Source organism: Bos mutus, chromosome 19 (assembly GCF_027580195.1).
Source record: "Bos mutus isolate GX-2022 chromosome 19, NWIPB_WYAK_1.1, whole genome shotgun sequence".
NCBI lineage: Eukaryota > Metazoa > Chordata > Mammalia > Artiodactyla > Bovidae > Bos > Bos mutus.
This window is the reverse complement of record NC_091635.1, coordinates 37700384-37727670: the sequence shown is the minus strand read 5'-3', so window position 1 is coordinate 37727670 and position 27287 is coordinate 37700384. Positions and strand designations below refer to the sequence as shown.

General features: G+C 57.7%; 2 protein-coding genes across 3 annotated transcripts in view; both read left to right on the top strand.

Annotated features, from left to right (window-relative positions):
* RPTOR (regulatory associated protein of MTOR complex 1) overlaps window positions 1-7302 on the top strand; it is a 324545-nt gene extending 317243 nt beyond the window's left edge. For both annotated transcript variants that reach the window (XM_070390212.1, XM_005907642.3), the window contains 6 exons: window positions 950-1056; window positions 1766-1893; window positions 3567-3653; window positions 4529-4645; window positions 4915-5044; window positions 5712-7302. In XM_070390212.1, coding sequence (XP_070246313.1) covers window positions 950-1056; window positions 1766-1893; window positions 3567-3653; window positions 4529-4645; window positions 4915-5044; window positions 5712-5780 — 638 coding nt within the window. In that variant the 3' untranslated portion in view covers window positions 5781-7302. The remainder of the gene's footprint in view (window positions 1-949; window positions 1057-1765; window positions 1894-3566; window positions 3654-4528; window positions 4646-4914; window positions 5045-5711) is intronic.
* Window positions 7303-16609: 9307 nt separating this feature from the next.
* Window positions 16610-23968, top strand: CHMP6 (charged multivesicular body protein 6). Its single transcript, XM_005907644.3, has 8 exons — window positions 16610-16767; window positions 19188-19297; window positions 19437-19524; window positions 20068-20154; window positions 21002-21067; window positions 21294-21374; window positions 22366-22420; window positions 23058-23968. The coding sequence occupies exons 1-8, from the start codon at window positions 16705-16707 to the stop codon at window positions 23111-23113; spliced, it is 606 nt and encodes a 201-aa protein (XP_005907706.2). The 5' UTR covers window positions 16610-16704; the 3' UTR covers window positions 23114-23968.
* The last annotated feature ends 3319 nt before the right edge of the window (window positions 23969-27287 follow it).

The following is a 27287-nucleotide window of genomic DNA, read 5'->3' as shown; positions in this document are numbered from 1 at the left end:
ACAGACGTGAAGGGCTCATTCTCCAAGACCGTGTTACCCACAAATTTATACGAATTAGCCAGATCTGCGTTCATAGGTTTGGGTGAAACCTCACCATATAACCTTACAGAAAAAACACAAGTTGCCAGAAAATATACTCCCAGTTTAAATCGGCAACTTTTGAGATGTAAGAGATGCATTTTGTGGTTTTGGACACATGGCCCTGCGTTGGAATGCACAGAGGCAGGCCTGGGAGGATATCTGCAGCAGGGGGGAAGTTCATCTGGGGAAAGGGCAGGCAAGTGAGGCTTTTATTGTCCTAAATTTCATTTCTTTTCAAGAAAAAAAAAAGTAAAAATGACAAGATATTAGCAACTCAAAAAAAAAAAAGATATTAGCAACTCTTAGATCTGAGTGGTGTGTTCAGGGATTTCTGTTGTGTTTTTTCTGTATGTTTGAAATACAAGTAAACATTTTAAATCTTATTTTAGAGTCCCTCCTGTGAGGTCAGTGCTGCCCTTAGGGAGGCTGAAGGTTCTCACCGCGCCCCCCCTAACCCCGCCCAGTCTGAGGAAAGGGCTACCCCTTGATTCGTTCACCACTGATCGTCTGTGGTCAGCCCCCTGCCTCCATGAGGGGCAGCCACGAAGCTGTTCACCCGCAGGGAACTGCAGGACCCAGAGGACTCAGACCTGTGTGCCTCTGACGCCCTTTCTCAAGTCTCCAGACCTGCCAGTCATGGCCAGGTGTCCTGGAAGGTGGGCATCTTGGACAAACGGCCCTGAGATCCTGCTCTCCCTCTGGCAGATGCCTGAAAACAGCAGAGATATGGAGAAGGCTCTGAATTGTCACCCCAACCTCAAGCTTGTGTGGGGTTGGAGACCCACCCTATGGGTTGGCACCAGCTGCTTGAGCAACTGCCCAGACCAGGCGCCCTTGGTGACACTGGTGCCTATCGGTATCTCTCCAGGAGCTGGGATGGTGGTGGACTGGGAGCAGGAGACCGGCCTCCTCATGAGCTCGGGAGATGTGCGGATCATCCGGATCTGGGACACAGACCGAGAGATGAAGGTGCAGGTGAGCACACTGTCCCTTGCGGGGCTTCCCTGGGGGCGCAGCGGGCCAGTGTGCACAGACCCCACCGTCCTCCCCAGCTCCACTCGCCCTCAAGGTCAAGGGCCAAGAATGAAGGTCTATGGAAGTGCTCTGAGCAGGCGGTGTCCCCAGAGGTGGGGGACAGAGGAAAGCAGGCCCAATCAGGCTGCTTCCTACCTTTTAAACGGGTACAATGATTTGGTTTCCTTCCCTGTTGGATTTCTTCCTAGTGTGCGCCCGAGCTGCAAACAACTTCTGATTGGAAAAGCACTTTTCCCCCTCTTGGGGCCCATTTTTTTGTCTGCTGCTCTTTTCTGCTGAGCGTTCATCACACCTCCTGCCCTTCTCCAGCTTTTACAGCTGCCAGGAGGAGAGGCGAGGGGATGGTTTATGGGTGGCAGGATTCCTCCTGGACCCTTCCCTGAACTAATCAGGAGGTTTAAGAGGGAGCTGATGAAGATTCCTCCTGCTGAAATGTGCTTCATCCTCCTTCTTAGGAGAAGGGGAGACGTTGGAAAGTTTAACGGGCACAGAGGTGTTTACGGCTATGTCCTCTGGGCTGCGGGCCTCGGGGTGCCGGGCTGTAACTCGGGCAGATGGAGCCTGACTCCCTCTGGGCCCGGCTCCTCCGGCGGCTGGTGCGGGCGGGGCCCTGACCCCAGGGTGCTTGACGGGTCTGTGTCGGCCCTAGGACATCCCCACGGGCGCCGACAGCTGCGTGACGAGCCTCTCCTGCGACTCCCACCGCTCCCTCATTGTGGCCGGGCTCGGCGACGGCTCCATCCGCGTCTATGACAGGAGGATGGCGCTCAGCGAATGGTAACTGGGCCTCGCCTACCCCTCCATCTCCTGGGCTCAGGGGGAGCGAGCCCCCAGGGCCAGACGGCCACTTCCCCCAGTGCCTCACCCCCCAGCGCGTGGAGGAGCACAGCTTCCCACCAGCCGTGGACGGGCTGTTCTGAACACAGGCTGAGGGGGGACATCTCGGCGAGGCGCTGCCTTCCCAGTCTCCATTCCCCCCTGAACACAGATAAGGCTGCTGCCTCCCAGGTCAAACTCATGAACAGCTGAGGAGATGGCGTTAGGGACACTTGTGGACACTGGGCCACACATGTTCACATGGTCGTGGCTGCTCTGGGCACCGCCACTCTGCCCTGGGCTGAGGCCCCCAGGGGCCCTGCCCCATGCCCCGTGTGGGCCGGTGAGCATGGAGGTCCAGATGCTTGTCACACAGAGCTGGTAAATGACAGAGCCCACGGGACCGCAGGCCCGGGCTCCAAAGTGATGTTTACTGAACACCCACCTTGTCCCATGGAATGGGGAGCAGCAGGTGGGCCCGTGTGCAGCCACAGGAGCTAACGGGATCCTCGGGGGAGGGGACAGGACAGGGGACGGGGCTGAGCTGGGCCTGAGCACAGGTGAACCCCATCAGTGACACCAGCAGGAAGAGAGTGAGGCTCTGAGGGTGCAGGGCTGGGAGCAGCCGGGAGGACCAGTATGGACCCATGCAGCCAGCAGGGGCGCCAGCCAGTCCGGCAGGAGTTTGGGCCTGAGGCTTGGATGACGAGTGGGCCCAAGGCAGCCCCTGGTTCTCATGGTCCCTGCAGGTCTCTGCAGGAGAGTCCCCACCGAAAACCTACACTGCCCACCAGAAGCAGCCATCATGGAAGTGGGGGAGCAAGGTTCCTTTCTGGGGTGATGAAAATATTCTAAAATTGTGTGATGGTCACACAGCTGTAAAAACGTGTCAAATCAGTGAATACATGCTTACAGGAGACTCTTACGTATGTGAATCAAATGTCAATCAGACTTATTGTAAGAAGCCTCCCTGGGCAGGCAGTGACCTGGCAAATGGACAAGAGCTGAGGGTCACAGAGCGGCCGGGAGGGAGGCGCTGGGGTCCCCAGACCTCCTCTTTGGCCTGAGGTCTGAGACAGATACACGGGGGCTGCTGCGCACCCCTGGGCAGAGACCTGTGTGTGCTGAGTGTGACTGTGTCCTGGACCCTTCCCGGGGGTCACACTCTGACCCCACCTCCCCATCACGTGCATCCCAATCCCGCTGCCAGTCATGGACCACACCAGGCTTCCAGGAAAGCCCGTGTCCCTCTGTTTCAACAGCTTTACAGTCTGGGGTTCTCAGTCCCAGCCCTCAAACCTACAGGGAGATGCAATGTGAAGTCCTAGTAGGGGGGCTGGCAGTGCCTGGGGCCCCAAGAGGGCATGACAGCCACCCCGCCTGCCGAGGCCCCAGCATGGCCTGAGGTGCCCATGGAGGGGCATGCCAGTGGTGCGGGATCACTCAGTCATTCGCGGCGAACTTGAGACAGTGAGGGCTGACCTCAGGGCATGGGCGGACCATGGACACTTTACATAAGTGCCTGGTTCCCTCTGCTCAAAACAAAGTCCACTCTGCCTCCCGTCCTGGTGCCTCGGAGCGTCAGGGACGCCACAGCTGTGCCAGGGCCCTGACCCCTCCTTCCTCCCCTCCAGCCGCGTCATGACCTACCGGGAGCACACGGCCTGGGTGGTGAAGGCCTACCTCCAGAAGCACCCCGAGGGCCACATCATGAGCGTCAGGTAATGAGCGTGGAATATTCATGAGACATTTTGCTGTAAAAACATTATTTTCCCTCCATCTAAAATATGTCCTTGGTATTTAAACAGCTGGGAAATATGGCATTTCAGGGTAGTAATTAACTTCTGCTCTGGGACTGGCCAGAAAGGTCAGGGCCAGCACCAGGGCAGGGACAGCAGGTCCTCCCGCTGGAGAGCCTGGCCTGCGGGCGTCCTGTGGGCGGCAGGAGAGAGGGGTGAACGAGGCAACCGGGGCACAGCCTCTCCGCAACAGCAGCATCTGCCAGGCATGTGCCAGGATCACCGTGCAGATCCATCGTCTGCCCATAAATCTATTCCTGCTGCCTGGTAAATCCTGTGCTGAGAGCGGCGGATATTTATTTGCCCGTTAAAGGGACAGCAAATGTAATTTACTATCACAAAATCACCATTTCTCCAAAGAGATGCTCTTCCTTTGTTTGTAATGTGGAAACAGAGCACAGCTCTCAAAACGCTGCCTGCCAGGCCCAGGGCAGGAAGAGGTGACCTCCTATCTTCCCCTCCCACCCATCACCACATTCCCTGCTATGCAAAATCTAATATCCGGCCGGAAATGAACAAATAACTCACAGCCTCCCCCAGGTCTTTGCTCACCCTGCTGTGTGCCTCAGCGGCTAGGCCTTTTCTGCCTGTAGGGAGGGGTCCCCGGGGCTCAACAGCAGGCCTGGCGCCAGAGTCAGTGGGGTGGGTGCATGTGCCATCCAGGGGCCTCCCTGGACACTCTGAGGGTCCAGGGGACCGTGGCCTTGAATAGCACACGTGGACGGCCCCTGACTGCACGTGGTGCATCCTGGGGCCCCAGTATGCCCACCCAGCATCACCACGACCCACTCCCGCAGCGTCAACGGGGATGTGCGCTTCTTTGACCCTCGGCTGCCGGAGTCTGTGAACGTCATGCAGATCGTGAAGGGGCTGACAGCGCTCGACATCCACCCCCAGGCAAACCTGATTGCGTGGTAGGTGCTGCCTCTTCTCTGCCCCTCCCCGCGCTGCCCAGACAGCTCCCGGGCCCTGTGTAAACAGCAGGCACCATGACCCAGCCCCACACCTGTGGAGGAGAGCTGGGTGGAGGGACTGAGTGTGGGGCCCCTTTGCTGCTCCTCACCTGCCTGGCCTCACAGCCCTTGAGGCTCAAGCCCCCTCATGGGGGTGACCAGAGAGGAGCCCCCTCTCCCCAGGGACACACCCACTCCCCGCGCTGACCGCCAGGCCTTCTCCTATGCAGTGGCTCCATGAACCAGTTCACCGCCATCTACAACGGCAGCGGAGAGCTGATCAACCATATCAAGTACTACGACGGCTTCATGGGCCAGCGGGTCGGTGCCATCAGCTGCCTGGCCTTCCACCCACACTGGGTCTGTGTCTCTGCCCCATCAAGGGCTGGGGGTTCGGGGGGCATGGGGAGGTGCTAGCAGCGGCAGGCAGAGGCCCCCGCCCCTCACTGCAGTCGGCCACCCTAGGATCTCCAGGGGCCATAGCCCCCAGACTGCACTCCCTCTGGAAGCAGTGTCAAATTCCCTGTCACTCAGGGAAGACATGAAGTAGCCCCGCTCTTCGCGACCCCTCTGGCCCCTACATAGACCCCAGCCCCAGAGAAAGCTCCCCTTGAAAAGTCCACTGGGGTAGGAGCAGCCCAGACCCCATGACCCGGGTGACAGCACCGTCCTAAATTACAGTCAGCCGTGCGGCTAGGGGCTGCTGTATTGTAAATTAGGATTCTCCCTACCTGCCTGTGTGCAGCGCGAGGCTCCCCAGGAGCCTGGCATGTGGCTCTCTGCCAAAACGCATGGCATGAGGTTCCCAGAGCTGTCCCTGGGGAGCCATGCTGGAAAGAAAAACATGGGCGGTGTGCGGAGCGGGCGGGTTCCCTGTGACAGGGCAGAGGTGAGGAATCTGCACGAGCTGTGTGGCCCAGGAGCCCGTCATTTCCACGCTGGCCTTGCGGGCGGAGTTGAGGTGACCAGGCCTGGCCTACACACCCCCGCCAGCCGCTCACCCCCTGCTCTCTCCTCCCTCCCGCAGCCGCACCTGGCCGTGGGCAGCAATGACTACTACATCTCCGTGTACTCGGTGGAGAAGCGTGTCAGATAGCGGCCCCTCCCCACAGGCCGCCGTGTACATAGGGGACCCACCACGCTGCCCTGAACACTGGCCCGAACCAGCTGCTGAGGGCTCGCAAGGGCCCGCACTGTCTGTCTGTCTGTCTTCGCTGTCATGCCCAGGAGCCCAGAGAAGGGGGCTCTGCTGGAGTCCTTGGTGTGACGGTGGCTGCTCTGCTGAGACACGGCTCCCGGACGGAGGACACGGCCCTGTACGTTCCAGTCCCCCCCCGTCCTGTTGTCGTCTGAGGTTTAAGGGGGTAACACACTTGCTTTATTTTCCAAGCGATGCGAGCATTAGTCTCCAAACCAGACGGAAGCCAGCTCCTGGGGCTGCGTCCCTGCCGGCATGGGCTCCTGGGGTGGTCCGAGGCCACTGGCTGAGGTGGAGGCTTGAGACTGAGTGAAGGACAGATGGAGGTGGCCTGCCACCCGCTGGTTGTCACCCCAGGCCGTCTGGCCAAACCCCAGAGCCCGAGCGCACCCCTCCCCACAGGCAGGCCTCCCGTCTGAGTGTCGGAAGGAGGGGCTCTGGTTTGGAAGGAGAGGCAGGTCCCTTGGGCCACAGGGCTTGTTTCTCTCAAGTGCTGCTCTTCCCCGGCCGGTGCAGGGAACCCTGGCCTCCCTACCCGTGCCCCACATGCGTCACATGAGCACACGTGGAGGGGCCGCCCAGCCCCAAGTATCCAGGGCTGAACGGTGCCGCCCCACCCCTCTGTCCCCACACACATGGGGGCAGCTCACACCTGCAAGGGACACAGGAGGGCTCCCAGGTAGGCGGCAGCTTCACGCGTGTCCGTTGCATGCACGCATCTGTGGAGGGGCCCTGAGCAGCCATGCCTGGAATGCAAGACAACCACGATGATGATATTTTGAAAATCATTTTTTCCATTTTCCTTGGGAATCAGGATTATTCAAAGATAGAGGAGTGAGCTGGCTTAGTTAATTCTGCCGGTAAGAGGCCAATAATAGTGGGAATGTGAGGAAGAGCCGTGCTGTGGACCTGCGGGGGCTGGACAGGGCACAGGGCTGGGCCAGGAGCTGGACGTGACTGCTCCCCCAAGAAAGTTCCAGGACGGTGTCCACCGTGTGCTGGGTGAGTGAGCGGCGTGCGGGTAGGGAAGGCCACAGAAAGCTCAGCTCACCCAGTGCTCCAGACACGGCGACTTGGGAACCTTCCAGAAGCTGAGCTCTACCCACAGATGCCGAGCTGACTGCCCACAGCCGATTTCACAGAGCAGTTCCACTCCACATTTTGAGCTCATGTGTGGTTCTGTTTGTTTTGAGACAAAACTATCCCCAGGCGAAGCGCGGGGGCCCCAGTGGGGCTGTCTTCACAGGTCTGATGCGAAAATTCAATCATGAAGTTACAGAGGCTCGAGAGAGTGCGACCTAAGGGTTCATTTATCTCTATTTATTTTATCAAAATGAGAACTGAAAGACTTTGATGAAACATGGAATTGTAACACAAAAAGCGAGAAGGATAAACTGTTAATAAAAGATAAATACGCAGAGGGCTGGCTGGAGGCGCTGTCCTTTAAGGCAAGTCCTCCGTGCCCTCGGGGCTCCAGGTACAAGGTGGTGGTTCCCGGCCCTTGGCCCCCTCGGGCACAGCCCCAGCCTTGTGGCTTGGACAGTTGGCCCAAGAGAAGGCCCTAGATTTGGGGTCACCCCACTCTGCCTGTGAGCCCAGGCTCCCAGAGGGAATCCCTCTGCCACTTCCTGTGTCTTTTTTACTTACCACCTACAGTTAGAAGCCAGAAGGCTGCGTCTGGGTTCTGTCCTGGGGATCCGTCTTCCCACCCTCATCCTGTGGCTTGGGGACCCCGATTCCTTCCTCAGCCAGCATCCCCTCTGATCCCAGCCTATAAGGTCCTCCTGTGACTCCTCGGGCCCACCTAGTGGTCCAGGGTTGGCTCCCCTGTGGGGCCTGGAGCCCATGTTCCACTGACATGCCAACAGTTGGCCTGAGGGGTCCCAGCCCCTTAAATGCACCTCACGCCTTAGGGGTCCCAGTCCCTAGAAGCAGCTTGGGTCCCAGCTCTTGTCGCCCTGATGACAGGAAATGGAGCCCCAGGCGTGAAGTAACTCACCCAGAGCCATACCCACTGGGTGGGTGGGAGCAGGAACCGGGGTCCCACCCGGCATCCTGACCTCGTGGCCTCAAGATGGAACCTCACTCAGCAGACAGGGTGTGGTGAGTGGGAAAGTGGGCAGCACTGGGAGCCAGCCATGCACACTGGTGCCGAAGGAGCGACAGGAATTGAACCGGGTTCACTAGACTGGGTGGGGCCGACCCGGCCGAGGACGAGAGGCCAGCCCCTGAGGAGGCCAGGCAGGCTGTGACGGGCACGGTTGTGGGGGCACACAGGAAAGAGAGGAGCCAGGACTCAGGAATGAGGCGGACCAGCCACCCTCTGGGCCCAGACCCGGGAAGCCCCTGTGTCAGCCCTCAGGGCAGCTGCAACAAATCACCCCAAACGTGTCAGCCAGGACAGACTCATCCTCCTGGGCCTGGAGAGCCCCACGCCGGACCTAGAACCAGGGAGTTGGGCAGGTTCCTTCGGGAGAAGAATCACTTTTCCCCCTTTCCAGCTTCTAGAATCTGCCCTCATCCCTTGGCTCACGGCCCCTTGCTCCTCCTTCCGAGCCAGCAGTGCAGCTGGAGTCTTTCTCACAGGGCATCACTCTGACTCGGACTCTGACTCCACCCCCCACTTTCAAGGACCCTGTGATGACACGGCCCCACTGAATAATCCAGGACAATCTCTCCACATCCGAGTTGCTGATTGGCAGCCTTAATCTTTGCCACATGACCTAAGAGGTTCACAGCTCCCAGGACAAGGATGTGGTCCTCTTTGATAGACTTGATTCTGCTGACCACTCTCTGTCTATAAGTCCCCTACCAAGCAGAGCCCCCAAATGCCGGGGGTGGCCTAAGAGGAGGTGAGGGGTCACTGAAATGGGAAGCAAGACATCCATCCCTGCTCTTGAGAAGCAGGGAAGGGCCCCTCTGTGCATTCTGAGCCAGCTGCCTCTCCGTCCCTGGGGAGACCCGCAGGAGGAGGCTCTGAGGCCTTGGCACATGAGGGAGACTGTGGGGAAGTGGGTGGATTCCCCAGTATAGCACCCACTCCAAAGAGGGGAGGGAAACTGTTGCCATGGAAACCTGGGGTCTGAGCAGCTGGAACTCCTGAATTAAATTACAGTTTGTTTAAAACAAGAAGGATACCCAGCACTTACTCAGCTGCACCTGGCACGCTTCAGCAGCGAGAGTAATATTTTCCCCATTAGCATCAGTTATCCTGTCACCAGGATTTGAATACAAATCAAGTGCTCATAAAAATGAAAGATGGGCATGTGGCTGGAGCTACCACAGGAGGGCGCCAGACCCAGGGCTACACCCTCCACGCACCAGCTCTGAATGGCTGCAGTGAAGGAGCCGGGAAAGAGCCCACCAGCACCGCGGGGCCGGTGTCAGCTTGCCAGCCAGGAGCCAAGGACGACTGTCCTAGGTGGCCATGCAGGGACAGCCGTCCAGCTGAGGAGAGAAAGGGTGGGGAGGTGTTATCAGGAGGACCAGCTCAGGGAGGCTCTGCTCTGTGGGTCCCTCCTGGCTCAGCGGCTTTCGGCACAGGACCACCTGAGACTTGGCCGTAGGCTTGTCCTCAACCCCACGCAGACACCACGCTTCAGCACGTAGGAGGCACCAGGAATTCCCAGCAAAGGTGTGTTCACCTGGGCGACACAGTCAAGCGTGTGCATGCAGGTGGGTGGTAGTGATTCAGTCTCAGGACGCGGGGCCTACAGAACAAGTTTGGGAAAACACAATTACAGACAAGGGCTGGGTGCACCATAAGGCCAGCTGGCCACTGTCTCCATCTTTGGGTTTCTACAGGGGTCCTCTGGGAAGAGGTCAGAGGGATTGGCCTCTCAAGGTTGTCCTGCTTCTCGGGTTCAGTTGTACAAGCTGGCTGAGGGTCCACATGGCCAGAAAACTGGCCAGTGCCTCCTGGCCTGGGGCAGGTGAAGATGGGGTAGGATGAGAACAGTTGAGGGAAAGCGGACCAGAGGGAGGGTGGCAACTGGGATGGGCCCAGTTGTGTCCCCTAAAGGGACAGCCAGCAGGCACATCCTGAGACCCCCGCCAGGCCTACATGCACCCAAAAGTGTGCAGCTGGGACGAGCAGCTGAGGATCAGGAATCCAGGTGAGGCGTCCAGTTCACCGATCCAGGGGCTGCCACTGGTTGAAGGAGGGGAGGCCATGAAAGAGGAGATGCTCTACCCAAGTGTACAGCAGACACCAGGGGGCAGAGAGGAGGGGGGTGAGGCGGGTACAGGTTCTGGGGCAGCAGAGCCCTCCATGTCAGATACAAGGCAAGGGAGCTCCCAGAGAGGCCCCCAACTGCAAGGGAGGGACTGGAGGTGATGGGGGGCAGCCCAGAACTTGTCACCAGCACCCACAGGGCTCTGCTTTGCAGGAGGAATGGCCTGGGGGCTATTCTGTGAGGGAACCCAGCCACGTGTGGGACTCCCGCCCCTGCAGCCTGTGGAGGGAGTGATCCCAGCTCCACAGGGAAGGTGGCAGCTGCCAGCAACAACCAAAGCCCAGGCAAAACCCACGTGGGGTTTCCTGTCTTTTTTTGCTCTTTACTGGAACTTTTTGCACTGGAGAAAGAAACAAATGACACACTAGCATTGAACAACTGGAAAAAGCAATTAACAGGCCAATTCCATTTACAAAAGCATCAAAAAGAATTAAATACCTAGGCATAAATGCAGTAAAGGAGATGAAAGATTGTACACCAAACAACAAATCATTGCTAAAAGTAATTACAGAGGACCTGAATAAACAGACATTCTGTATTCACGGATTGACAATATTATTAAATGGCAGTATTCCCCAAAGCAATCTACAGATTCAGTGCAGGTCCTAGAAGATCCTAAAGACCCTTTGCAGAATTGGACCGATCAAACTTCAAATGCATATGGAATTACAAGGGTCACCAAAACAACTTTGAAAGATAAAAGGTTGGAGTCTTTCTACTTCCCTGATTCAAACCTTAGTACCAAGTTACAGTTACTCATTCTACAGTGGTTCTAGCATAGAACAGAATAGAGAGCCCCGGATAAACCCAAACATCTAGGGGCAACTGGTTCTCAAACAAGGTGACAAGACCACTCAGTAGGGAAAGAATAGTCTTTTAACAAATGGTGCTGTGACAGCTGGATATTTACACACAAAAGGTGGACCCTTACCTTACACCACATACAAAAACTCACAATCAATCAATGGCATAAATACAGGAGCTAAAACTTTAAAACTCCTAAGGAGGAGGGGCAGGAAATAGAGGTAAATTTTCATGACCTTGGCAACAGATTCTTAGATTTGACACCAGAAGCTTGACACAAGAAAAACTAGATAAACTGGACTTCATAAAAATGTCTTTTTGTGCATCAAAAGACAAGGATGTAAAAAAAATCTGCAGAAAAAGATTTCAGAGAAAATATTTGCAAGTCATATATCTGATAAGAGTTTAAGGATTTGATATCCAGAACTCATAAAGAGCTCTCACAACTCACCAATCAAAGGACAAATAGTTCAAAACTGGGCAAAGGACTTAAACAGACATTTCTCCAAAGAGGCAAACTTGGGTCTGTTTCCCGCACACAGTAAAGTCGAACTATTGACACCAAGTAATGGTAAAAACAAGTGTGGCAGCAGGTGCCAAGCAGAGAATCCCAGGCAGCTAGTGTTTAAGAGGCCCAAACTCCCTGAAGGCTTTCAGGGAAAGGTTTTTTAAAGACCAGGTGAGGGAGAGGGGTTGTGGGGTACACGATCAGCTCATGGGCATTCTTCTGATTGGTTGGTAGGTAATTGGGAGTCAACATCACCCATCTTCTGGTTCCAGTGGGTCTGGTGTCTACATGCTTGTGGGCAGTATACAGTTAACTTTTCCCACCTAGTGGGCTTTTCAGTATCTGCAAAATAGCTCAAAGAATGTGGCTTCTCCAAGCTAGGGCAGACCCATGGCAGATCCTCCCCCTGACCTCGCCGGCTGTTCTTGGACCCACCTTCCTGCACCTCCCCCACCGGTGCAAGGGGTGGACTTGCACCAGTGCTGGCTGTGGGCTGGGGAGGTGCTAGGATGCGGGCGGGATGCCGCCCCCACAGGGTGAGGTGTCTGAGATGCTGAGTGTGGGGTGACAGGTGCTGGGGTACAAGGGGCTTGTGTCTGGGAGCAAGTACCCGGTGTGGGGTGCAAAGCGCAGGGTTCTAGGTGTGGGGGTGCCTAAGTGTCCAGTGCTGGGATGTGGAGTGCTTGAGGACGGGTACCGGTGCCGCCACCTCCTGGAGAGCCAGCCCACATTCCTGGCCCAGGTGTCCTACGGCTTCCAGGTTGTCCTGCAGCGCCACCGCGTGGCCGCCGCGGGGCTAGCTCTTACCCGGACGCAGCTTGGCTGAGGGTCAGGCGCTAGGCTTCCAAGAAGGGTGGACTCCTCCGCGGCCCTGCACCCCTCTCCTTGGCCCCGCGTCTTATCTGCTCTCAAGCCCTCAAGAGCCGTCTCAACCTCTGACCCGCCGCGACCCAGCGTCCCCACTCATGGGTCCCCCAAGGGTTACCAGCAGGCAAGCACTTTCTCCTCAGCCCTCCATGCAGCCCCTCTGAGTTCCCGCCTTCCCCAGGACGTCCCCCGTCCCAGGACACACGCCTAGGGGCTTCTACCGGCACTGACCTGGGATGCCCCATCCTCTGTGCCCACGTAGCGTCCATGAAGCTGGTCCTACCAACACCTCATCTGTGTCTTCAGTACTATTTCCTGGGCTCACACCCAACGCCTGGGACTTGGCCTGAATCCTTCTGACTTCTGCCAGAAGATTCCTTGGCTAATCCCGTGTTCTCTGCTGCTCTGTCACCGCCTCCATAGTCTGACCCCCCAGGACCCCTAACCCTAGGGACCCTTGACCACGACCCTGACAGCTCTCAACATGCTGCACGTGTACCGCTGGCCAGCCCCCTAGTTCATCCTCCCCATGTGTCCTGGACCAACCAGGCATCAGAATGACTCTTGTTCTCATGTGAAGCTTTATCCCAGAACCTTGGTGTTTAGTGGCCTCAAAAAGTGCCTGTTTTAGAGGAAATTCCCTCCACTCTGCCCGCGAGCGCCCACCCTCCCCTCTGCGGATTGGCTCCGGCGAGGATATGACACCAGCAAGGCCACAGTTGATTGGCTTGTAGGGAACCAATCAGAGTCCTTATCTGGGAGTGACGCTTGGCAGTCTGGGAAGGTGGGCACCCAGCGGAGACTGATTGGTAGGCCTAGAAGTTGGAGGGAGCGGGTGGTTGGAGACGGTGGTTAGAGGAGGTGGATGGCGAATGTGAGCCGCAGAGCGACGAGGGGCAAGGGGTCCCGGATGGCTTCCTGCGCTAATCGTTCATGGCCGTCGGAGTTGGTGGAGGTTCCTGCCACGTGCTCCTTGGGCCGCCATCCGCAGGCCTGCAAGACCCTGTTGACGCCTGTGCACACACGGCAGGCCAGCCCACAAGGCTGCACTTGCAAGCTACCTGCTCCCTGGGTCTGCGCGTCAGGTAAGGGCTACCCCATTGTCACCTTCCCTAGAGGTCCTCCCATCGGGCTCCCAGGTTCGTTTCCTCCGGTAGGAAGTGTTCCAAGCTGTGGATGGTGGCAGAGGTGCAGGGACGGCTGACTGGGCTTTGGTAGTTATGAGGCAGAATGGGGGTGGGGTGGGGTGTCACTGGGCCCTGAGTTTCTTTTCAAGTCTAAGAAAGCTCCCTCTTCCCCAAGACCCAGTGACGGGACCCCTGGCCTTCTTTCCTGCTACCCTGACTTTGAATCACTGATTCTCTGTAATAGACGTCTTCCTGCTTGAAACGCCCAGAGAGGTGCCTATTTACAGAGGTTCCCATGATGCATAGTTAGGGCCAGAAGTCAGTCCCGGAGAGAGACCGTGGAAGACAGAGACCCAAACTTGATTGTATGCAGTGATGATCTCATTATTACGTCATGGACTGACCTGTGTGTTCCCCTAAAATTCAGATGTTGCAGTCCTAATCCCAAACACCTCAGACTATGCCCTGATTTGGAGAGAGGGTCTCTACAGAGGTGAACACGTTAATTGAGGTCATTCATGTCAGTCCTGATCCAACAAGACTGGTGTCCTCATAAAGGGGAAACCAGGCTACGTGAAGATGGAGGAAAAGTCCAGTGATGCTTCTCCATGCTACGGCTTGCCGACAACCAACAGAAAGTTGGAGATTCTCCCTCACAGCCTCAGATGGAGCCATCCCTGCGACACCTTGAACTCAGACTTCCAGCCTGCAGACCGTGAGACAATGCATTTCTGTTGCCTAAGAGGCCCAGCCTGTGGTAATTTGTCACGGCAGCCAGAGCAGACTACCACAGCCTGTGGCAAATAGGACATAGGTAGTGGAGGCCTGCTGTCGCCACACACTTTTATGCGATGACCTGGAAGGAAGCACTTCCTGAAAGCCAGATTCTGGGAGTCCAAGCAGCTGCAAAGCACCGTCCTGGGGGAAATCAGGGCTATGGGGCATGCGAATGATTTCTGACCACACTGGGAAGATTTCATTTTAAAAAATGACAAGCAAGGGGCTTTAAATTCTCAGTTCAAGATAGAGTCCGAAAATCAGAAAATGTGTAGGACTACTATAAAAGAAAATCTTATTTCTTGTAGCAGGACTGTTGTGTCTGGATATTATTCCCCCAGTTCTATTCTGCAGGTTGTAGGCTTACAACATAAATTGAATTCTCAGCCTCACCAGGTCAGTGTGAAAGAGTCAGATGGAGAGAGTTGAGTGGGCTGATCTTGACCCCCTCATAATCACATCAAGCCTTGCCTGCCAGCAGAAGCGACCCTGCTCCCCATCTGAAGTGTCCTTCCCACCCCCTGCTCATGAAGACCCCACCCCAAGCAGGTAGGGGGAGACCTGCTGAGAGGAGACTGATTCTCCTCAAGACCCCACCCAGTAACCCCATGTTGCCTCCAGATCCATAACTGCAGTGAGAGCCCAGCTGACTCCAGGGAAGGTGGGGGCACATCCCAAGAATTCCAAGAAATTGCTGACTCACACTGGAGAGTCTTGGGCAGACCTCACAGGTGCGCATGGCAGCCAACACTGGGCGAGCTGGACAGGGTATGAGTGCCTGAGACTCTGGGCCGCACTGTAGCTTTCATCTGTACTTGGACTTAGTATGGCCTAGCTGAGATACCAGGACTCCCTTGGCACAATACAGACGAAGGACTCCAAGGGCTGGGACAGATAAGGACTTGACATGAATTCATCAGGTGCAACTCACTCACTGAGCTCCTTGTGTCCTCAAGGCACAGGCACTGGACAGAGGCCCCAAGAAATTCCTTAGTGAGGACCTCAGGCTCTTGAAAAGTCCTCCAAAGTCTGCAGGCCAGGGAAGACAGTAGAAGCGCTGCCGTCAAAACAGGGGCCCTGATTTCTCCTGAACCAGGAGGCGCAAGGCTCAGAGTTCGCATAGGCAGGTCACTGGAAAAGGCAGCAAACCCATGCAGTAGTCACAATGCACGGTTCCAGAGAGCCCTTGACACTGGCCAACTGCAGAAGCTGGACAGTCTCAGAAAGCCTCAATGGATCATTAAGAAACGAGCCAGATCTGGGAGATAGAGATCTGATGGGAAGGACCTTAGAGGAGAATCATGACCTCTCACCCAGTTCCAGGACTGAACAGAAGGGAGAATGGGTTCCTCATGAAGGGGTCTATGTAGTATGCCTGGCAAACCTCCCCCCAGTGCCTGAACCATTGTGCCAGGTACTGCTGCTGCCTAACAACCTCCCCCTGCCCCAGCTCTGCACTTAGGCAGAGTCAGCAGGGAAGGCTCATCTCTGCTCTGTGGGACGCCAGCTGAATGGCCCAGCTGATGGGGGATAAGAACTCCCCTGACAAGAAAGCGCATCTATCCAGAGAGCAAGGGATGCTGACTCCTCCCCACACAGCCCTCTCCACGGATTGCTGCTGGAATAGATACTCTGGATATGGATTTGTCTCCGCCCACTCTAGGAGGCTTCTGCCAGCTGCACTGTTGTGGACTTGGAAGCCATTAGTGGTGTCCATGCAACTCGGCTTCTGATCAAGGAGTTCATTTCACAGAAAGGGGTGAGCGCTGGGCATGTGCCATGGGACACCTCATCTTATGACCCCACCTGCCCAGGACTGCTAGAAAGTTGGTGGGGCCCATGCAGACTTGGCTGCGGGCTCAGCCTGGGCGACCAAACCGGGCTGAGTACTGTGACCCCTCATGCCAGCCAAGACACACGAGTGGAAGCCAGGGCTGGAGGTGTGGGTGGCACCCCAACCTATATCCCTGATGCCCCATGGAGGCTTCTTCCGGGACCACGGAACCAGAAGATGGGCTCCCCTGGGGACTGGCCACCTGCCCGGACGACAGAACCGGTGGGGCACGCTGCCTAGTTGGCAGTTCAGTGGACACTAGAGATCAGGGTTGTAACATCACTAAATGCAGCATTTTGTGCATCCGAGCCGGCGGGGCAGTGATTTGTGAACAAGATCTCTGACCTGGGAGACGGTCCACGCGGTCACCCTGCAGGGTTCCCACCGTAGTGGGAGATGGAACTTCTAGTCTTGAAGACCAAGCAGGTGGGGCCTTCTGGAAATGCACCTGAACCGCACAAGCCAGGGTCCCTGAGCCCCGCCCACTGCAGGTCCAGCCCCTTATCTGGGCGGGGCTTCCGTCCTCAGACGGCCGCGTTCCGCGTTCTGCGGCGCCAGGTCCCGCGCGGCCGCCGTAGGGGGTGGGTTGGGCCCGGACTACGGTGGCCGTGTGGCACGGGGCACGGGTCCGACCGGGCAGGGCGGCGGGGCACGGGCCGGGCCGGCCGCCATGGGCAACCTGTTCGGCCGTAAGAAACAGAGCCGGGTCACGGAGCAGGACAAGGCGATCCTGGTGAGATGCCGGGCCCTGCAGGCGGGTGGGCGCGGGCCGGATTCCCCCGGACCGTACGGGGAAACCGAGGCTGGGCGGCGGCAGGCTGCGCTCCGCTTCTCCAAGGGGTCCAGTCCCTCTGGCCGCCCAGCCTCACGCCCGGGCTGCAGCCTCGGAGCCCGTCTGGGGCGATGCGCAGTGGGCTCCCCTTGGGGAGCATGTCCGGGCCCGGTTCCCAGCGAGTCTGAGCGAATCCTGTCGCTGCGGGTGTAGGTGGTCCGGGTGTGGCTGAGCTGTGCTTCGGGAGGCGGGGCCCTCGTTGTACTGTCTCGTGGTTGTACCTTGTCCGTGGGCGAGTCCGCGCCTGCGGGTGGGGGTTCTAAACTCCAGCCCCAGCCCCGGCCCGGTGCGGGCTCGGAGCCTGCGTGGCCGACTCAGGTGGGAGGTCGTGGGGAGGGGATGATCTGGCAGTGGGGCCTCATTGCTGCTCCCAGAACTGGGGATCTAAGCAAACGCGCTCATTGTGGGACGGTCGTGTTCTGTGTGCTTAGGACTCAGGCTGGACTCAACACCTGTCCCAGTCCTTGTCAAACTTAGAATCTGTGCGGCCCCTGAGGAACGAGCCATTGGCCCCGAGCTTGTGGGCTGCCCTTGTCTCCAGGCCACTCATGGCCCTCGAAAGTTTCAGATGATGGTGATGTTTCTGTTTCTACCTGTGGATTCCAGCGTCTTTTTCTGGAGAGCACTGATATGAAAGTTAGTTTCTAGGGAAAGAATCGTGTGGTATGTTAAGTGAAACGACGTGTTGAGAATAACCCATTTTTTTAAGAAAAGTGTGTCAGGAAGGAGAGAGCCTAGAATGTGAGTGGAATCTACCTTCGCTTTCTTTTCTAATCTTCTGCAGGAAGTACATACTTTTTGGTACTAAGAAAGAAACTAACTCAAGTGGCAGGTTGTTTTTTTGGGGGGGGCGTGGTTTTACTGTGGTTTCTGAAACCAGAAGTTATAAAACCTTTTAACTGAAGTTCCCCTTGAAAAAGAGGCGTGTTTGTCACTGGAGAAGATCAGCTGTCGTTGGGTTTTTATTGTGGTTGCGGTCCGGTCCCCAACGTGTGCTGGCCTCCATCCTGGGCTTCTGGGCCTCTAGCTGAGCAGGAAGCCCCGGAAGCTCTCCTTTCTGTTGCCAAGGATACACATCGGTGGGGTCGTGACAGGAACAACTCAGTTGGCACACCACAGAACAAACTATTGCCTGATGTTTTCTGAGGATGAAAAGCTGAGCTGAGGAACCTTGAGCTGCCCCGGGACCTTCTGCTGAGACTTCTTGTTTTACAAAGGGGCGGCCTGGCCACACCTGCCTCCCTCTGGCTCTTGCCTGACACTTTGTCCGCCGCCTGCAGAGTGGGTGCTCAGCCCCTATGGAAGAGAAGCAAGTCAGAGTTGAGCCCGGCTGGTAGGCTGGCTATGGGGTGATGTCTCATTGTCAGCGGACATCTCTCATGTCAGCGTGGACAGGACATGTGGCTGCCCTGAGCCACCAACCACAGAGTGCACTGGGACAGACGGCCTCTAAAAAGGGAGCTATGGAGCGGCCGCTTTAGACCATGTCCATGCCGGAGGCTAATTTCTCACCATGTTGAGTCCAAAAGATGTGCACACCCTTGACTCACTTAACTCACTCCTGGTAACCGACCCTGAAGACGTCATCTTCCGTCGGAGAAGGGCCACACGCTTGCAGGTGCTCACCGTCACCGTCACCTGAAATGACGGAATTTGGAAGAAACGTAAATGACCTAAAACAGGGAAGGAGAGGCTAAGGCGTGTAAATGGCCCTGCGTCCTTTTTGGGACAGGACTCCAGGGTGCCCGGTGCTTCGGGAGTCATGTGAACCCATTGCCTCAATGCGCTGTCTGTTGTCCACCCACGTGTAATGGAGCTGACGGCATATGGCTGACATCCCCAGGGTGGGTGAAGCTGGAAGGGAAGGCCCCGTCTCCAGCTACTGCTGGACTGGGCTGGTGGCACTCAGGTGGCCCTCACCAATGATTTTGTGTCGTCCCTGCACCTTGGAGGTGGTGGCCACACTCCCTGACCAGTGCTTACACTCCTTGCTGTCTGGGGTTGGGGGGATCCTGGGGGCTTGTAGGATATCCAGCCTCATCCTGGGGCTCCACCCCCTAGATGCCAGCGGCATCCCCAGTGGGCCAGCCAGGAATGTCTCCAGGGAGTGCACCACGTGCCCTGGAGGGCAAACTGGTCCCCATGGAGAGCTCTGTTTCAGAGGATGCGCTCCATGGGTGGCAGCTGGGGCAGCCTGGCCTGTGGGGGGCCCTACGGTGTCCCTGGCAGTCTCTGTGCCTGCTCTCCTGGGCACTAGGTAGCCCACCGAGTGTCTAGCGCTGCGTGGGCCCGTGCCAACACAAGGCCTGCTCTCCCAACAGCAACTGAAGCAGCAGCGGGACAAGCTGAAGCAGTACCAGAAGAGGATCACCCAGCAGCTGGAGCGGGAGCGGGAGATCGCCCGGCAGCTCCTGCGTGACGGCAGGAAGGAGTGAGTGGGGTGGGGCCAGTGTGCGGGGGAAGGAAGCCATCCCCCGTCAGCCTAGAGCAGGGCGTGGGGTAGGCCGGGGAGGCTGGTCGGTGCTGGGCCAGGACATCCAAAGGCTGTGACTGCTGGGTCCCCTTTGCAGACGGGCCAAGCTGCTGCTCAAGAAGAAGCGATACCGGGAGCAGCTCCTGGACAAGACAGAAAACCAGATCACCAGCCTGGAGACCATGGTAGGCCTAGTGGGGGTCGGGTATGGGCAGTGCAGGCCAGAGGCCCCTCAGAGAACTGAAACCCACCATTTTCCTTTCCTGGACCCTCAGCCAGAGGCTATGGAATGGGTCAGGCCTGGAGGCAAAGGAGAAGCTTTACTGGGAGCCTGATATTCTTAAGGGTCTGGGGCAGTTTGGCTGCTGCAGGATTGTGGTTGGGGGGCTAGGCCGCTTCTGGGTGGTGGGGATAGGGGGCCGGTTCTGCCCCAGTGACTGAAGAGGTGTTAAGATCTGCAGGAGGCTCCCAGGCAACCTGGGTTCAGGGCGCAGCGCTCGGGTTGTGCTCATTTACTAACAGTTTTGCTGTTTAAAAGCAGTCTGATAAGAGATTCTTCCCAGGCCCTCTCAGTCCCGCCCAGCTGGTGGTCAGGGCACCAGGAAAGGACAGGGAAGAGGAGGCCAGAGACTGTCAGTCTTGGGGACAGTGTGGTCCTAACTCCCATCGTGGGTCTGCGTGAGGCGGCAGAGAAGGCGGGCCTCTGACTACACAGGTCTCCTCCTCAGGTCCAGAGTATTGAGTTCACCCAGATTGAAATGAAAGTGATCGAGGGGCTGAAGATTGGAAATGAGTGTCTGAATAAGATGCACCAGGTAAGTCTTGGCGGGCTGGGGGCAGAGAGGAGGGGGAGCCTAGTGGACCAAGGAGGGGGCTTGTCCCTGAGGCCACAGCTGCACCCAGGCCGTTGGGCACGAGGGAAAGTCAGTCATTACGAGGAGAGGCTGACCGTTTAGTAAGACAGACAAGCTCAGGAATATTGACCCGAGAATAGGGACTCCAGCTACAACTTGGATCCAGAGATTCTAAGCGTGACCAGAGGGATAGCCTCTTCAGAGTCAGGGAGGGGTGTGGTGAACTAATCAGAGGACTCCCTGGAGGAGGTGAACACAGCCCTGTCTCAGGAAGCAGCACAGAGGTGGATGGTGAAAGGAGAAGTGAGGTGCAGAGAGGCCACGCCCCAGCCTCACCTCATCTCGTTCCCGATGAGTGGATGGTAGGTGGGGCTGGGCAGAGAGCTGAGGTTACGTTGCCTTTCTGAATGTCCAGTGTGGGGACCAGTCAAGCAAAGGTGTTGCTTTGAACCCAAAACAAATCAAGTCATGTGGCCAGAGAAAACTTTATATTTGTTACTACTGCTAGGGTTGATCTGGGTGCCAGAAGGTCCACTGAGAAGGGCCAGTAGGGGTCTGAGAAGGTCAGCTGAGGCTTCTGAGAAGACTGGTCTAACAGCTCCATGCCTGTGTAGACAGGCCCTACCGGGGACATAAATAACCAAAGCTGTTACTTATGGACATAAATAACCATATCCCACTTGGCGTGGCTTCCTTTAAACAAAAACAGAGGGGCAAGGCTGTGTGAGCTGCCAGTGCAGGTGGGCTTCACGCAGGGGGTTCTGTCACATGCTTCACTGACAAGACTCAAAAACTCGTAACCAATCAGGTGATGTCCGTAGAGGAGGTGGAGCGGATACTGGACGAGACGCAGGAGGCCGTGGACTACCAGCGGGTACGTGTCGCCATGTCGGGGCCACTGTCTGGCAGCCAGGGAGTGTGGTGGCCACTGGCCAGCCCTGCCCGTGAGGGCCAGGCCTTCCCACGCCACACGGGGCTGCCTGCCTTTGTTCAAGGGAGAGCAGCCTTGGGCCGGGGCTGTCTCCTTCCTCCGTGAGGGGGCACCTCGACCCCCACCCCTGGCCCAGCCATGCTCTTCACCTTTGCTCCTCCTTTTGCAGCAAATAGATGAGCTGTTGGCAGGAAGCTTCACTCAGGAGGATGAAGATGCCATCCTGGAGGAGCTGGACGCCATCACTCAGGTAACAGGAGCGCCGGGACTGACGCAGGCTCCGGTGGAGGGGCCTCCAGGAGGCCTCTGCTCACTGGCCTCCGCAAGCACCTGCCTTGAGTTTCTCTTGAGCCCACAGCCCTGGTTTTACAGCTGGTTTTACTTATTCCTTAAGACAGCTGGCATTTGTTCTAAGCCGAAGCCCCTTCTCCCCGTCGCCTGGCTGGCCACAGGGCGGGACTGGCCTGGAAAGAACGTTTTGCAGGTTGCCCACCAGTTGTGGCAAGTCTGAGAGTGAGCCCGGTGCACAGGCGAAAGGCTGGCTCGCCTAGCTCCCTCGGCCCCTTTCTCTCCAGTGGGCAGTGGTGGGGTTTAGATCAAACGGGTGCTCTTTCCCTCTTGTGGTGGGTCTCTCGCTGTCACTGCCACGTGTCGGCCTGGAGCCCTCTAACTGGTCAGCCGTCTCTTCAGACCCTGAGTCTGCTCCCTCAGAGGATGTCTCCATCTCTGGGGGCCCCTGCCTCAGCGAGCCATATTCACGCCGTGCCCACCAGCCTGCCACCCTGCTGGCCATTGGCCACAGGAAAGCAGGTCCTGAGCGCTGTTGCTCGCCGCCTGAGGGGCCCCACGTGCACCTGCCCACTGACTCACCTCCCGAGCCCCGAGAGGCAGACCCGTGCTCTGTGGTTCCGTACCCAGGAACCAACCCAGGCACCACCACACCAAGCTGGGGCACCACCGTGGCCCCTGACCTGCATGGGCGCCTGCTCCAAAGCCCTCAGCCCAGACTCAGAATAGAACTCTGGGCGGGGAACCCCTCAGGGTCCGGGTCATTGGGAGCAGCCACCTTTTGTGGCCACCGATCTGAGTGACAGAAACGCCAGAAGCCAAGGGTCTGCATGCTGCGGCGTCACGTGCCGTCTAAACTCCGCTGAGAGCAGCCAGGTGGACGGGATGCTGTCCTTCCCGGGACAAGGATGGGGCGGGAGTGTCTCACGGCCTTTACCTTCTGTCTCCTGCAGGAACAGATAGAGCTGCCAGCGGTTCCTTCAGAGCCCCTTCCTGAGAAGATCCCAGGTACCCGCCTTGTTATGTCCTTTGGAGAACGGTGCCTCCTAGAGCAAATCATGATCTCCCGGCCGCTGGGCCCTGCCCTTCCTCCTTGGTGAGGTTCAGGTCCCACCTCCCTGCTGGGTGCTCGATGGCACCACCTCAGGCAGAGTGCAGCCTCGCCCTGGGGTTGGGCCCAGACCTCTGAGGGGTTTGGGTAGCCTCATAAAAGCCAAACCCCATTCAGAGAGGCGAGTCCCAAAGCATCAGGAAAGGGCACATTTAGCTGTGCGGGCTCTTCCGGGTCCAGCCCAGGACCAGCCGTCCTTGATTCGTCACTGGGACGACCTTCCCTGGGGCATCGCTAGCGCCTTCAGAAATCCGCCTTCGTGATTCCTCTTCGGCTCGCTGCTCCTTGGCCTCCCTCTGGGGTCCGTGGGAGGGTGCACGCCTGCCGCTGCGCTGTCCCGAGTGCCCGCGCCCAGTGCCTGCTCTCTGCCAGCCCCCCGGCTTCTGTGTATGCCTCGCCTTCCCTGGAGCTGCACCCGTTCCTCCCAGAGCACCGAGCCCTGAACAGGCTCCTTGCCACCTCTTGTCGTTTTCGGGAAGTTCCTGCCTGTGGGGTGTTCTGTACGCCACAGACATCTCTCTGTTTCCTCCACAGAGAAAGTCCCCGTCAAAGCCAGGCCCAGGCAGGCGGAACTGGTGGCAGCCTCGTAATGTGGCCCTCTCGCATGGGACTCTCGGGGACTTCGGAGGACTGGGGCCCGCAGTTTGGGTGCGTGGCCAGCCCTGACCGGGCTCCCAGGAGGCGGGCGCCAGGCCAGGCAGGCCAGGTGCTGACGGAGCGGCGCAGCACACACAGGGCTCCCAGTCGGGTTGACTCTGCGGAGCGTTGCCCTGGCCCTGCTGTCCTGCTCTCATTTCTGGATTAAATGGCAACATTCAGATCCTCCAGCCAAACGCAGCTTCTGAAGCTGTGCTTCCCACAGGCCACGGCCAGGCTCGACACTCCTGGTGCTGGTCACACCGCCCGACCCGGATCGTGAGGCTCCACAAGCCAGTGTCTCCACAGCGCTGTCTTCCGTTCAAGGCACCTCAGACCCCGCCCCACCCTTCCCCTTCTTCCTGCTGCTCTCATTAGCTCACGAGGGCTTTGGCTAAGGGATCCTTGGCTCAGTCTGGCTCCCTGATATGCCTACTTTCCATGCAGATTTGGGGGTGTAAACCTCTCTGCTTGTGTGTTGGCGTTTGGGGGTGGTGGATCAGGAGGGGCACATGCCTGCTGAATTGCTGACTCTCGGAGCTCTGCCCGCACCCCCCTCTCTGGGGCCTTACACCGAGGCCCAGTCCTGCCAGGACGGACATTCCAGGATGGCCAGCAGGTCCAGCCAAGGCTTCCCGAGCTGTCAGCAGCCAAGCAGAGACTGGGAAGGATGGAAATGCCTTCCCTAATTCACGATTCATTTTGGAATTAAGACAATCTCACTGAGATTTCGCTCCCAACAAGAAAACAAAGTGGACCCTCCTAGCCCCCAGACAGGCCAGCCCCATATTAAAGCTGATGCCCATACAGCCTGCCGCCTCGTGGACTGGGGTCTGTGGAAGGGCCTGGAGGAGTTAGTGTGGCTCCTGTCTCTGGTCCTGGCACATGGCCCCTTGACCCTCCCGGGATACTTCAGGACACTTGGTTGGTCAGTGCCACGCGGGGCCTGGGGACTCAGGAGCTGGTGCGGTTCTAGCCCTGCCCAGCTGTGGGTGGAAAGCAGGCCGGGGCTCTGGGCTCTGGCAGTCACCTCCGCAGCAAGGTGCAGGGTGGTACTCTGGCCCTTCCTCCCTTAAAAGGGATGCTAGTGGTTTCTCTTCTTTCAAGGGGAGAGACCCTTCGTGTCCCTCCCATGGCAGGTGGCCGGGAGGTTGTGCAGTTTAGTGTCTCCAGGGCGAGGGGGTCTGGGTTAGAGTCTTGTGTCTAGGGTGGGAGGCCAGATGCCCCAGGGAGCAAGCAGGCAACAGCAAGGAGGGAGAGGTGGGTGTTCTACCTCAGGGGACCTCCATGCCCTCCACTCAGAGGGCACAGTAGGATGAAGACAAGTTGCCAGGTCTGGGGTTCTTCAAGAGGAGCTAGAGACCCCGGTTTTGAGGGGACAGTCTTCATGTGAAAGCACGCTTACCAGGTGCAATGCCTGCCTCAGCCAGGAGGGGGCTCTCTGCCAGCCAGTTTCAGGATTTTGCCAGAAACTGGTTTGGCCAGTGCCAGTCTGTCTGCTGGGCCCCGCCCACTTGGTTTTGGAACCGTGGGGATCCTGCGGACAGTTCTGATAGAGAAAGGAAGCAGACCCTGCCCCTCCTGCCCCCAGTGACCTGTCCCCTCTGCAGCAGTGGGTCCCAGGCCAGGGGAGGGTGTGCAAGGAGGACCGGCCCCTCCAGACCGCCCTTCCCCACCCCAGCAGGGTGGACCCCTTCCCTTTCCCTCTGTCTCCTAGCACGCAGAACTCAGGGAGGTCTGTGAGGGCCGCCGTTGGTGCGATTCCCCACCTCCTTGACGGTTTCATCACCGGGGGCTCTGTGGTGGGCCTTTGGGCTCTGACCCCCGCCCGGTGAGCGCTTGGAGAACTTGCCTGTGGGCGTGTGTGGCTCGGCTCCGTGGGAACCACTGGGAAGGTCATGACCAGCCTCCTGGCCTGCTCAAGAGGTCCCCTTGTCTGGAACGACAAGAGAAGCCCCATCCTTTCACCACCAACATGCAAGATGTCACGTACCTAGCAAACTGCCTTTTTCTTTGTAAAAATTTATCCAGTGGACACAGGGAGGCCCTGCTCTGAAACCCAGCTGACGTCGAGCTGACTCCGGGGCTCCAGCCTTGGAGGTCGCCTGGCTCTTAGGCCCCCCATGTAGGTGTTGGGTCAGGGGAGTCCCTCCTGCCAGGATGAGACATCCTCCTGCTAAGCGCTGAGCCTTGGTCTTAAAGCACCAACTGTGTGACCCTGACCCTGACCCTGACCGTGACAAGTCAGTCACGGTAGGGTGCAAAATCGGGGGGCAGAGCTGGTATCCTGCCCAAGCTCAGTGGGGCCTGGTGGGGGGGTTGGAGAAGGGGAGGCCAAAGTGAACCACCCACAGAGGGCCTGAGAGCCGCCGTGCCTGGTGGGTGGGAGAGGCGTTAAGGGGGAGCCACGAGGCCCATTTGACCACAAAGGGGACTTCCTAGGAAGCCGGCTAGCCTGGCATCCAGAAAAGACAGAGCAGGACAGTAGGGAAAAGGACCCAGGCAGCGGGACCATTTGGCTGGAGGCATGTTTGTGATCAGGCAATGTGGAAAGTAGGAAAGCAAGGGATGGGGAATTGGGGGTCAGAGGGCACCTCGGGCTGGGTGGGGGTACTCCTGGGACAGGGTTGCCCTGCCACCTACCCACTGCTGCCCCATGGGATCTCCTGGTGCCCCCCTGCCTGCTCATGTAGAGAACTTGGGGATGTCAGAGAACTGTCATGACAACACAGGGCCTTTGCCTTCCCAGAAGAGGCACGGAGCCAGATGACTCAGCAGGAGACCCCACCACGCCTTCCATCTCTGCTGATGCTTAGCCACTGGGGTGGGGGCAGCAGGTCAGCAGGTGGAGCTGGGCCTGGGCCCGGGTGGAGCTGGCCTGTGGCCCCAGGCAAAGCCTCGACACCCAGCCTTGGCCTCCTCTGTGGACACTTAACGCCCCTTAGCCGGGACAGCTGCCACCTTGGCATGCGCCTCACGCTTTCCTTGATCCCCAGCATCCTTGAGGCTATGTGTCTGGGGCACTCAGAAAGTGGGAACACTCCGGATCTTTCTCCCTTAGTCAATTTCCCCACCCCCTGAACCCCAACTTTACAGAGTGACTTCCCACACACAGGCCCGCCCAATCACTGGTGCCCAGGCCTCCCCAAGGACCAGGTCTCAGGCTGGGGGCTGGGGGGCCTCTGGGGCTGCTCTCGCCACTCGCCACCTTGTCCCTGAGGAGTCCCGGACTAGTGTCAGAAGGCAGATGTGTTCTTTCACACCTGTACCTGAGGGAGGCGCACGCTAATCTAGGGAAGACATTTAATGGGTGTGAGGACCCTGTCCTCTCATCTGGCTTGCGGGGTAAGTGCTCCTTAAGAAGCCAGAGTTCTGAAATGAGCTCAAAAGAGTAAGGGCGCAGGGAATGAGGACCACGGGAGCTGTGCTGTGGGTGGGAGGCACTCGGCACTGTGACCCGCGAAGAGTGGGCTGCGCTTTGTGGGTTTTTTCTGGTAAAAACTTCACTGAGTGTGCAGTTCAGTCATTTGTATTACACTCCCAGAGTGGTGCAGCCATCACCACAGTCAGTTTTAGAACAGTCCCATCATCTCTGAGGAAACCCTGTGCCCTCTAACTAGTGCCCTCTTCCCCGCTCTCCTCCCCGCCAGCCCCTGGCAGCCACTGATTGGCTTTCTGCCTCTCTGGATTTGTCCATTCTGGACACCGCACATAAATGGAGTCACACGATGAATGACCTTGTGTCTGGCTTGCTGCTAAGCTGCTAAGTCAGTTCAGTCGTGTCCGACTCTGTGCGACCCCATAGATGGCAGCCCACCAGGCTCCCCCGTCCCTGGGATTCTCCAGGCAAGAACACTGGAGTGGGTTGCCATTTCCTTCTTCAGTGCATGAAAGTGAAAAGTGAAAGTGAAGTCGCTCAGTCGTGTCTGGCCCTCGGCGACCCCATGGATTGCAGCCTTTAAGGCTCTTCTGTCCATGGGATTTTCCAGGCAAGAGTACTGGAGTAGGGTGCCGTTGCCTTCTCCGGTCTGGCTTCTTAGTGTGGTGTTTTTGAGGTTCATCCATGTTGTAGTGTGTATCAGTACTTCATTTCTTTTTGTGGTTGAGTAATGTTCCATTGTGTATAGA